General features: G+C 41.2%; 2 protein-coding genes across 2 annotated transcripts in view; both read right to left on the bottom strand.

Moving 5' to 3' along the window:
- LOC142940066 (uncharacterized) overlaps window positions 1-4,220 on the bottom strand; it is a 45,503-nt gene extending 41,283 nt beyond the window's left edge. The window contains exons 1-3 of the mRNA XM_076082953.1: window positions 4,210-4,220; window positions 4,026-4,162; window positions 3,725-3,897 (exon numbers count right to left, since the gene is read on the bottom strand). Of these exons, the coding sequence (XP_075939068.1) occupies window positions 3,725-3,897; window positions 4,026-4,162; window positions 4,210-4,220 (321 nt within the window). The remainder of the gene's footprint in view (window positions 1-3,724; window positions 3,898-4,025; window positions 4,163-4,209) is intronic.
- A 3,221-nt stretch (window positions 4,221-7,441) lies between these two features.
- LOC142940065 (B-cell receptor CD22-like) lies at window positions 7,442-9,447 on the bottom strand. The gene is made up of 4 exons (XM_076082952.1): window positions 9,141-9,447; window positions 8,953-9,031; window positions 8,787-8,844; window positions 7,442-8,692 (listed from the first exon to the last, which is right to left on the bottom strand). Exons 1-4 carry the CDS (start codon window positions 9,445-9,447, stop codon window positions 8,606-8,608), a joined length of 531 nt encoding a protein of 176 aa, XP_075939067.1. The 3' UTR covers window positions 7,442-8,605.
- Window positions 9,448-12,575: the final 3,128 nt, after the last annotated feature.

Below are 12,575 nucleotides of genomic sequence, written 5' to 3'. Positions count from 1 at the left end.
ATCTGCTCTATGCAGATGATAAACTTCTTTATCCATTTGTGACTTCCAGGGCGAGTGTGAAGCAGTTGAGTTCAATGTCACATCAGAGAAATAAAACACGAGTAGAACGGACATTCACATTCAAAACAACGTAGGTGGATGAGACCGGCGGCCATTTTGGAGTAACAACCTACCCCCCCAAAAAATACTATAATACTTAATGCTTCATCCACACACTCTTGTTACAGCGTAAGAAAGCACAATGCTATCAACGGATGAGTTACAACTTTGCTTTGGTTATTTTCTGTAACCAGTGTAGCATTAAAGCATGGTGGAATTAGCAAACAAGCTAGCTAACTAGCATACGGCTGACTAATTAGCAAGCTTGCTAATTCCACCATGCTTTAATGCTACACTGGTTACAGAAATGAGCTAAAATAGGCGTTTGCTTAACTGGATTGTTAAGATAATGTCAAAGTGAATACCCTTCATGTATGATTTACCTGACACAGCAACCAGGTATGAGGAGGAGTTACTACGTCCTCTCATGTTCTGGGCTTCACAGGAATAACTCCCACTGTGTTCAGCTCTGAAGTCAGTGATGATGAAGATCTGTCCTGATGCTTTTGGTGAGTCTTCATGCTTCTTGTACCAGATGTAGTTAGCTGCTGGGTTAGCATCACTGCTACAGGTCAGAGTCACTGAACTGCCCTCCACTATCTCAGCAGAGGGACTCACTGACACAGAGGGAAGCTTTGGACCATCTGGAGGAGACGTGTTAACAGAGATTATTCTAGGTTAAGATTGTGTTTATACAGAAGAAGTGGAATTTGAATAATAAACTGTGAATGACTGTGTGTAGCAGCATTTTAGACTGTGAAGGTGGTCTGAAAAGTGTGATGGTTTGAATCTTGATCCCAAAACAGCATAAAACCCTAAAATGTCCTGAAGCTGCTCAGTGAATTACAGCAGACTGAATGTGAAGCAAGTAGAGCTGAAGAAAGTAGTTATGATCAGTGAACTCTTCTCCTGCAAAGACTGGACATATTTAAGATGTTTGTTATCTTTAATAAACTGTTTCACTCACATTTCACATCAATAGAGATGAATTCAGATCTCTTCGTCCCCAGCAGGTTCTCAGCTCTACAGTAATACTGTCCAGAGTCAGAGGACTGGATGGAGCTGAAGACAAGCTGAGGTTCTTTACTGAGAGGAGGAGGGTCTGGATTTACATCCTCCTTGTACCAGATGTAGTTAGCTGCTGGGTTAGCATCACTGCTACAGGTCAGAGTCACTGAACTGCCCTCCACTATCTCAGCAGAGGGACTCACTGACACAGAGGGAAGCTTTGGAGCATCTGTAAATGAATATAGATTATTATAAGTTGATCAATATCATCTTTATTTAGACACCACAGGCTTAATAAAAGTTAACTTTTTAAAACTCACCAGTTTGTAGGTTTCTTGTTGAACATTTTAAGCCTAAACTCTACTTCATGTTTAGTGCTCCTTTTGATAAAGAGCAAACAATTTGACAGATTGATTGTGTCTGCTCCTTATTACCTGTATTTTACTCACATTTCACATGAACATTGATGTATTCAGACGTCCTCCATCCCAGCTGGTTCTCAGCTCTACAGTAATACCGTCCAGAGTCAGAGGACTGGATGGAGCTGAAGACAAGCTTAGAATTGTCACTGAGATGGTGTTGAATTCCAACCTTGTACCACTTGATGTAGTTAGCTGCTGGGTTAGCATCACTGCTACAGGTCAGAGTCACTGAACTGCCCTCCACTATCTCAGCAGAGGGACTCACTGACACAGAGGGAAGCTTTGGACCATCTGGAGGAGATTTAGAGAGACTCATATTTCACATTAGTTGGTGATACGTATTAAATGTAACATGGTGTTGTCACACGTTGCATTTTGGCTTAAGGGCATGTATCTTGTCTGTCAACTTAAACAAATAGATCACAGTCAACACTAATTTCAGATCACTCTGGTGATTGTCAAAACACGGGACACCAGATGTGATAATGTTTTCTACTCACACTGAACATCTACTGACAGAGACGTAGAGTTGATCTCTCCATGTGGATTATGTGCCTTGCAGTAGTAGATCCCTCTGTCCTCAGAGCTGATGGAGGTGAAACGATAGATACCTCCTTCTCCAAGAGGACGTGTTTGGTTCTCCTTGTACCAGGTGTAGTTAGCTGCTGGGTTAGCATCACTGCTACAGGTCAGAATCACTGAACTGCCCTCCACTATCTCAGCAGAGGAACTCACTGACACAGAGGGAAGCTTTGGAGCATCTGGAAATGAATATAGATTATTATAAGTTGATCAATATCATCTTTATTTAGACACCACAGGCTTAATAAAAGTTAACTTTTTGAAACTCAACAGTTTGTAGGTTTCTTGTTGAACATTTTAAGCCTAAATTCTACTTCATGTTTAGTGCTCCTTTTGATAAAGAGCAAACAATTTGACAGATTGATTGTGTCTGCTCCTTATTACCTGTATTTTACTCACATTTCACATTAATAAAGATGTAATTAGAGATCCTCCATCCCAGCTGGGTCTCAGCTGTACAGTAATACCGTCCAGAGTCAGAGGACTGGATGGAGCTGAAGACAAGCTTAGAATTGTCACTGAGATGGTGTTGAATTCCAACCTTGTACCAGGTGTAGCTAGCTGCTGGGTTAGCATCACTGCTACAGGTCAGAGTCACTGAACTGCCCTCCACTATCTCAGCAGAGGGACTCACTGACACAGAGGGAAGCTTTGGAGCATCTGGAGGAGAAAAGAATAAACATACTTAAAGATTATAATATGTTATCATATAATATTTACCATTTTAATTAATATTTCAGTTTGTTTGTTTCAGACTATCTCTATTATGTATCTCAGCAGCTGTCCAGAGTGCTGATCCTGGAGCTGTCTCAGGTGAGACTCCTGCTGGTGTAAACTGACAATAAGAAGCCTTTAATCATTTGTAATGTTCAACAACTCCACACATTCTTCTCTTTAGATGCTGCTTGTGTCGTTAGCTGAGTCTGTCCTCTCACTTCTAGCTGTTGTAGGGAGTTATTGATTGTTTCTTCACCCAGCTGGCTGATCACTTCTAGTTATGTTCTGTACATAATTCAGCTGAGTCAGCTAAACAGACTGTATGAAAATCATATTATTTTATCAGCCTCTGTTATTGTAGCAGCACTCATGTTTTCAGATTTATTACCACAAACATGATGAATGACGAACAGTTTCCATTCTGTCTCAGTTAAAAATGTTTAATTAACTCCAATAAAACACAAACAAAAGAAATCAAACAACAGACAGTTTATCTGATTATTATTTTTCTTATGTTTCTTCTACTAGTTCTAGTTTTTATTTTTGTTTCCTTTAATAACACCATTAATTCATAAATAAACAGCTGTGTCTACTTTAAGACTTAGAAGACTTCAGTGTGTTTACAGCTGTGATTATCATTGTATTCTTGTGTCAGTGTGTGTGTGACACTTCTACATGTAGACTGAGGGGCCAGGGATTGAACCACCGACCCTCTGGTTAGTGGACCACAGCTCTACCTCCTGAGGAATGTTGTGCTTCATACTTTTGGTTCCTCTAAAGTCACATACAGTGCCAGTCTGGTGCCGCCATATGAGATGTTGTTGAACCTCCACAGGCTGACACAGTGGAGTAAACTTACACACTGAAGGAGAACGCTGATCCTCATATCCGCTTACAGCGCAGGAGTAGCTGTCTGATGAACCAAAGTTGACGAAATAAGAAGATCCTGTGTTGATGTAATGTCCATTCTTGTACCAGTAGTAGGAAGGATAACGAGGCAGAACACAACTGCTGAGACACTTCAGCTCCGACCAGGTAGAATCATATCTGCTCACCTCCACCTGGAGACCTGGAAGTGTGAAGAAGGATCAGAAATGTTATTTTATTAAACTGTCAACATTCACACAAAACATTTATATTCTAGTTTTCTAGATGTTGAACATTTGTAGATGATTAACATGTGAATTAAAATGTTACCTGTGACGGACAAAGTGACTCCAGGTGAACCAGTATATTTCTCATCTGGTTGGTTTGTTGTGAACTTGAACTTGTACTCAGCTGAGTCGCTCTCTCTCAGGTCTGTGATTATCAGAGTGCACCACTTCTCATAACATCTGTACTGCACACGACCTGAATACTTAGAGTCTGTTCTCAGACTCACAGGTTCACCATCTTTCTCTTTAGTAAACCAGAATGTGTTGCTGATATCACGGTGCTGTATTCTAGATGGGTATGTGTAGCTGCATTGTATTTCTACTGTTGATCCTTTTACAGCACAGACCTCAGTAGGAGTGTAAGTCACTCCCCAGCCATCCTGACTCTGTATCACTGAAACACAGAGCACATCAGGAACCACAGTCAGACTCAGAGCAACATCAGAGGACACACTCTCATTAGTAGTGAAGTAAAGAAAGAGTCAACGATGTACACATGATCTCTGCAGTTGGAAGGAACAGCAATGTATTGAACCTGTCAACTTAAACACAGTGAACAAGATCAAACAGCTGAAGTTTAAATATTAGAAGGGTGCAGTTCATGAGATAAAGAGTCTTCTTTGCTCTGTGGTTCTCTGTCTGTGGTCAGCTGCTGCAGAGTGAATGGAAACTGTAGAGAGATGCAGAACACTGAGGAGTGAGAGAATAGTGTGATGTAGATAACAGATCACTGACAGATGGCATCTTTTAAGCATTTGACTGGTGATGGCTTTCAAAAGTCAACACGAACACAAGTGCTCTTACCAAAAATCTAAATTTGCAGCATCTGGCAGTGAATTCATTAATCGTAACACTTCCCTAATCCGCAAAAAGAAACAGACAAAAATAGTGAGAGAGTTCAGCTCCCGGCAGCAGAGCTCTCTGCTTGTTCTGTGTTTGCAGGTTGAACTCTTTAAGGTTCAAGTCTTTGTTGTTGTTGCACTAGAGTCTAATTGGTTGGAAGATCTGGGGGAATAGCCTGAACATCCTGCATGTTACACCTACATGGCTCCTCATTGACAGGTGCTTCTCTGCACGTATGTCCACACATTTGTTGTGTGTTTTATTTTTGTTTCAAACACAAAGTTTGTCAAAGCTACAATCATGGATGCATCAAAGAATGTGTCAATTGGGCACAGGTCCAGGGTTTGTAAGTGTCAGGGGAACCCTCTGGCCTTCACCTACAGAATGTCATTTGAAGAGACGTGAACCAAAAGAGACTCAAACTGCAAAGAAGGAAACACAAAACTACTTCAAAAAGGTGCAAAACATCCACAAAGAGACACAAAACATCCACAAAGAGACACAAAACAACTACAGAGAGACAGAAAATGACTTCAAAGAGATGCAGCACAACAAGCTGTAAACACAACATGGACATATTGTCTTATTTTACAGTTGATTTGGTCCTTATTTGCAAAACCAGCAGATACAGAACAACACAAGCATTTATTTAGAGTTGTGTTTCTGGACATTTAATGAATGTAAGTCAATAATCACAGTCAACACAATAGTCTGCTATGAACATGGCTGATAAGAGCAGTGAGAATTAAATAAAACAGTTGAGTTGTGTGCCAAAGAGCTAAAACACACTAAAACACTGTAGAGCTGAGTTGAACTGTGGCTTTGTTACTACAGGAAACTCTTTTGTCATCATAAAGTCCTTTGACCCATTGTTTATATAAAGACTTTCATTAGTGCAACTTTAAGTTTTGTTGTCGACTTTGCAACTCCTACAGTGAGTATGTTGTGTGACTTGAAAGACATGATACGCACTCATGTTATAGTTCCTGTATTAAATATGCTATCAGAGAGCTAACAGCCTCTAAATGTGGTCGAATGAAACGCTGAACGATTAGAGGAAGTTCCAGAGAGAGATCATGTTAATGTACGTACAGTCATTACTTTCATCCACATAAACACAACTTTACTGTCTTTAATGGAGCACGATTCTTCAGTTTATACAGTTTATGATGTTAAGGTACAAGTGTACAGAGATGCTGCTGCTGTTAAAAACAGCTCTGTGTTGGTCGTCCTGTAAACACTTCAATCTAAAGAAAGAAAAGTCAATGTTGCACCACATTTTATAACATCAGATGTGTTTATGAACTGAAAACACAGCTTCCTCTGTTGTCCTGAGGAGCACTAACGGCCTCACAATATAAATGTAGATGTACAGTACCTTGTACAGAGAGAAGGAAGACAACAAATCCAGCGGCTGCTGCTGTTGAACTCATAGCTGCTCCTCTCTGTTAAATCAGCAGGTAGATCAGGAACACTTGATGTCAGTAAGTCACCACAAACATTTCTACTTTAAAAAGGTGGATGTTGTCTTTGAAGTCAGCTCGTGTCTTCTGGTGTTGGTTCAACGCTGCTGTTTAACACTGACCTGGCTTCCTTCCTCTTTCCTCAAGTTGAAATAAAGAAATCATTCTTGCAGTTGTTTTGCAAACGATGCATGAACTTCTTGAAATCATGTTGTATAAAAATGACAGTAAGAGAGTCAGTGTGCATCTCTGACACAATTTTAGGAAGAATTACTCCTTTTTCTTTCTCATATTTCATGTCGGGTCAAATGTATTAACAGCTCCAGTCTAACTGGGATACTGGGCTGGATGCTGGATAACTGGGCCATGAATAGAGACACGGGTAAAGCACTATGGTATGTGATGCTTAAGGAAAAGTGCACAGAAGTTTTAATCAGTGTGCAGAGCTGATGATATGGTGAGGTCTGCATCTAGCACGTCACAGCTTCCTGTTTCAGCTTTGAGAGGTGGTCTAATTCAAAAGAACATCTGAAGTAAAACTAATAATAAAACAATCCAGCAACATAAAACGAGCTGTGTGAGGCTGCACTGAGGCACAGTGGTGCTCTAAGCTAAATGCTAACATCAGCATGCTAACATGCTCACAATGACAATGTTAGCATTTGTATCTGTTAACAGGCTAACGTTTGGTAATTGGCAGTAAACACAAAGTAAAGCAGAGGGTGAGTGCTGCATTTCATCATAAATCAAAGTGTTTGACAGATACAATTAAAAGTCAGGGGATCAACAAAGTCTGTAGGATTCATCCTCAAGGGACCACGAATGTCCGTAAAACTTTTCAAGGCATTCAATCAAATAGTTGTTGAGATATTTCAGGGTGGATCGACTGACCGACCGTCGACGTAGCCGTCCCTAAAGTCGCTGACTTACAGAACAACAGGGACCTAACAGCAAACATAACACTAAAAGTATTGTTCCAAAGGCGAGGCAGCAGTACAGCAAAGGTTCAATCACCTCTTGGTTTTAACAGTTTTAAATCAACTAAAAGGCCAAAACCAGACCTCCATCAGAGTCTGTGTAACCTAAAGCTTAGACAACAGAGTGCTGCAGGAATGAGTCCTAAAACCCAGAAATGAGTCTAAAGGTTCAGCACTTCCTGTTCCCTCGTCTCAAAGTCTTAGAGAAGGGTCAATTCAGTTTAATGAAACAAGAATTCCACCTTAAAACCTCCTTTTTCTGAGATTACCTCATTAAATATCTGCCCAGCAATGAAAAGAAGCCATAACAACCACAGTGTAGATAAAAAAAAAATGTTTCCATACTTCCACATTTGCTCAGCTACTACATAATAATTTAGGTAGCTTTTCATTTTGTTTTGTGTCCACCTCAGAAAACAACAAAACAAACATTTTGCCGTCTGTTTAACAGTCTGAAGTTACAGTTTGATTGACATGTTCAAGCACATATTTACACTGTTTCCTGTTCGCATAATAACTAAGAAATTCAAGGACGTAAATACAATTATTTGGGTAGTAACTGAAATGAGACTTAGGAGTCTAGAGCTATGCTAACATTAGCTGAAAAAAAACAATGACAATGCTAACATACTGTTCACCATGCATACAATCTTAGTTTAGCGTGTTAGCATGCCAACCGTTGCTAATTAGCAGTAAACACAAAGTACAGCTGAGGCTGATGGGAATGTCATTATTTTTCAAAAACTAAAGTGTTGGACAAAATTAAAGTTTTTATCGGATCATCGTGCCAGAAGATGAATTCATCCTCGCTGTTGAGCTACTTCAACAAAGATCACAAATGTCAACCTCATGGTGGCGCTACAGGAAACATCTGAAACATTGTAAGTCAAGAGAATGCGTCGTTTGGAAACCATGAATGTCTGTTCAAAATGTTACGGCAATCCACCCTGCAGTCTGTGAGATGTTTCAGTCTGGACCAAAGTGGTGGATCGATCGACCGATAAACAGACTTCACGTTGCCGTCCCTATAGCCACAACGCTAGCAGGGTGAACTACAATTACCGGTTCTTGGTTGTGTGCCTCCGCCAACCAACCAAGTTACTGTTTACATCCATGTCTGTCCAAAATGTCATCACGTCATCATTTTATGCTATTAGACATTGGTGTGAAGTTGTCATAAACAGTGACCTTGGACTTCTAAATTCAAACAATTCCTCCTTTGAGTCCAAGTGGATGTTTGTTCCAGATGCAGTAAAATTCCCTCCAGGCGTTCCTGAGATATTACATTCACAAGGATGGGACGAACGTGGGCTCACATTGACCACCAAATTAGAATCATTTCATCCGTGAGTCCAGGTGGACCTTGAAGAAACTCCCTCCTGGGGTTCCTGAAAAATCTCTTTCACAAGAAGGAGACGGACGTTGGCCTACGAACGTACAGACAGAAGACAACACGTCTGTATAAAAACAGCAAACCATGAAATGTGAGACCAAGACACATTGTTGAACTTTTCTTCTCACCTGTGAGATGCTGTGTAGTCTCAGTCTGAGCTCACGCCGTTGATTGGGAAACCCGTATCTTGTTGATAGGAGAGTGAAAGAAACAAATCATTGAATTCATCAATGTTTGTATCGAGCCGACGGCTGAATTATGAGAATTAGTTTATATGATTTTAGTGATGCTCACCTAATCCACAGGTAGACAGAGATGACGATGACAAACAGGAAGAGAGAGAGTGTTCTTCCGATCCTTGATCTCGATGCACCTGTAATCAGATAGAAGCACTGATGGTTCATCACCGAGTGTTTGAGTCCAAAAGATGTCTGTTCAGGTGGTTCATGTCATGATAAGTGCAGAAAAAGACTCATGAATACCGGCCAAAAAAAGCAGATGTAGGGTGGAGTTACTACGTCCTCTCATGTTCTGGGCTTCACAGGAATAACTCCCACTGTGTTCATCTCTGAAGTCGGTGATGATGAAGATCTGTCCTGATGCTTTTGGTGAGTCTTCATCCTCCTTGTACCAGGTGTAGTTAGCTGCTGGGTTAGCATCACTGCTACAGGTCAGAGTCACTGAACTGCCCTCCACTATCTCAGCAGAGGAACTCACTGACACAGAGGGAAGCTTTGGAGCATCTGGAGGAGCAATATAGGTAAATATTGTATTAATTTGAGCATGCATGGTATACACAGACTTTTGTAAAATGGGGAATACAATGAACCTTGTTAGTCACTTGACTCACACTGGACATCTATAACTAGAGATGAAGAGTCAATCCATCCATGTTTATTCTCAGACTTGCAGTAGTAGATCCCTCTGTCCTCAGAGCTGATGGAGGTGAAACGATAGATACCTCCTTCTCCAAGAGGACGTGTTTGGTTCTCCTTGTACCAGGTGTAGTTAGCTGCTGGGTTAGCATCACTGCTACAGGTCAGAGTCACTGAACTGCCCTCCACTATCTCAGCAGAGGGACTCACTGACACAGAGGGAAGCTTTGGACCATCTGGACATGCATAAATAAATAGAAATAAAAAATAATTGAACTGCAAGTTGCACAAATGCTACATACATGTGTGGCATATGTGAAATAGTGGAAAACAACCTTTTTCTGGCAACTGACCACTGTATGTTCCTTTATAAATTGGAGATTTTACTCACATTTCACATCAACATTGATGTATCTAGACGTCCTCCCCAGCAGGTTCTCAGCTCTACAGTAATACTGTCCAGAGTCAGAGGACTGGATGGAGCTGAAGACAAGATGAGGTTCTCCACTGAGAGGAGGAGGGTCTGGATTTACATCCTCCTTGTACCAGGTGTAGTTAGCTGCTGGGTTAGCATCACTGCTACAGGTCAGAGTCACTGAACTGCCCTCCACTATCTCAGCAGAGGGACTCACTGACACAGAGGGAAGCTTTGGAGCATCTGGAGGAGAAGATATGAACATAAATCAACTTTATTTATATATATATCGTGTTTTAATTGTTAATTTAAGTAATTAAGTTATAGATGATTACACTTTGTGGCACCGCAGACACATTTTAGAAATGATGGCGTCACTTCCTGGACTAAAGCTTTAAATCTCCTCGTGTGTAATTCACAGATTTGTTTTGTTACATATCACATCAATGAATCTTTTCATATTGAATTCTTAAGCAGCAAAATTTAATTTGTGTTGAACTGTAAAACTGAAAACCAATAAATACAATTTAAAAGATATGAGGTTTTCTCTCTTTTGGGTCAGAATCAATGAGGTTGGTTGATGAACTACAACGGTTGATCAGTGGACAAACATGTAAAAGGTGATCTAGGTGTTTCTGTCTGTTACCTTGGATTAACCAGATAACATCATATTAACCACACAGTAAACTCACACAGTGAATCAGAGCGGGACTCCTCGTGTCCTCTGAAAGCACAGGACACGTTGTCTCCGGGATAAAAGTCATCTGTGAAAGTAGAAGTTTCCTGGCGCGTGTTTTTCTCTCCGTTCTTGAACCAGACGTAGGAAAGACGAGCCGCTGGACTGCAGCTGCTCCGACACTTCAGCTCTGCCTCGGTGTGAGACTGGTGGACTGTTACTCTGGTCACCTGCACCTGGAGGGCTGGACGATATGAATGGTCACTAACTAACCACAGACATTAAGACAGTTAGTGTGGATCACTAGTGATCAGCTCATCTGTACCTGTGACGCTCACAGTTGTAGCAGGTAAACTGCTCCTCCATTCAAAGCTGGCTGTGTTGAATGTGAAGTGGTACTCGGATGAATCTCTCTCTCTCAGGTCAGTGATTCTCAGAGTGGAGCGTCCTCTCTCTGTGTCAAAGACCTGAACACGACCTGCATACCGGGAGTCTTCACTCAGGTCCTCAGGTGGTGTGAGATACCGCCTCTGATGATGATCAGAACTGAACCAGAATCTAGATTCAACATCATCTTCATGACTGTTGTAAGTGCAAGAAATGTCCACCGATGAGCCTTTGGAGGCGCAGATGCTTCTGTCAGCGTACGTCACTCTGTTGCAGGTCTGACCCACGACACCTGAAATATACAATATCATCTTTAATCAGCAGTTACAACTACATCTTATATTGTGTTAACACAGAGCAGGTAATAACCTGACAACACTGACCTCAGTCACATCACAGTGTCTGCTCTGTGAACACAACGCTGTAAAAAGTGAACTACATTTGTGTTTTTACATGGGGCCGATCTGTGATTGACACAGCAGGTCTTGTGTTCCACTTTTTACAGCGGTCAGTTCGATTCCCTCTTGCTAGATTGTGTTTAGAGAAGTTTTAGAGTCGCTGTTTCAGAAAGGAGATGTGGGAAAGGTTTCACCACAGAACACTATGTTGGTGTTGTGAGAGTAAATAAGACGGCGTGTTTGACTTTCTTAAGTTCTAAAGTTTGTAGAAGACGTGTTTACAGTGTGGATACTTGTAAGAGCCATGTTATATTGTTAACATTTCTTTCTTTATTTTATGTTTATTACAAAAGTAATGTGTGTTATGCCCTTTAAAAAAGGGATATATTTTTGTTTATTTTCCTTTTCATGGAATAAACTACTTTTAACGCACTACGAGCCTCATCACTGGATAGCTGACCATGAAGGTTTAGTCTGTGAGACCACGTACGTTGGACATGGTGGTCTACACGAGTCAGAACTCTTTACATCCTGCAAGAAGTGGAGAAGAAGGACGATGGAACAAGCTGCCACTGTAATACTGATTATCTAAGTGGAGTGATGTGGGTGTGTTGATGTAGATGGTAAACTGGGCTTTGTTTTACAAAATGTGTGTAAAGAAGAGAGAAAACCTGTAAACACACATGCAGTGATGGTACAGTGTGGGTTAAACGCTCCACTAGATGCTGCTCTGTTAGAGGAAGACTGTAACTCACACACTGAAGCAGAAGGGAAGTCCTCGTATCCTCTGACAGCACACGAATAGCTGTCTGCAGGATCAAAGTAGTCTGAATATGAAGGAGATGTTTCCTCCACAACTCTCTGTCCGTTCTTGTACCAGATGTAGGAGAGACGATCGGGTAGATGACAAGTGCAGCGACAAAACAGCTGAGCCCAGGTGGAATATGATCTCCTCACCTGCACCTGGAGATCTGGATCTGTGAAGAAGAACAAACATGCAAATACACAACAACAAACACAGATGGTGAACATTCGTAGAAAGTGTTACCTGTGACGGATAAAGTGACTCCACCGGGGACTCGCTTGTTTCTGAACTTGAACTTGTACTCAGCTGAGTCGCTCTCTCTCAGGTCTGTGATTCTTAAAGTGCAGGTGGTCATATCGCA

The sequence above is a fragment of the Anarhichas minor genome, unplaced genomic scaffold (genome assembly GCF_050575085.1).
Source record: "Anarhichas minor isolate MPS153535 unplaced genomic scaffold, ASM5057508v1 ptg000114l, whole genome shotgun sequence".
NCBI classification, from domain to species: Eukaryota; Metazoa; Chordata; class Actinopteri; order Perciformes; family Anarhichadidae; genus Anarhichas; species Anarhichas minor.
This window is presented reverse-complemented; position numbering and strand designations above follow the sequence as displayed.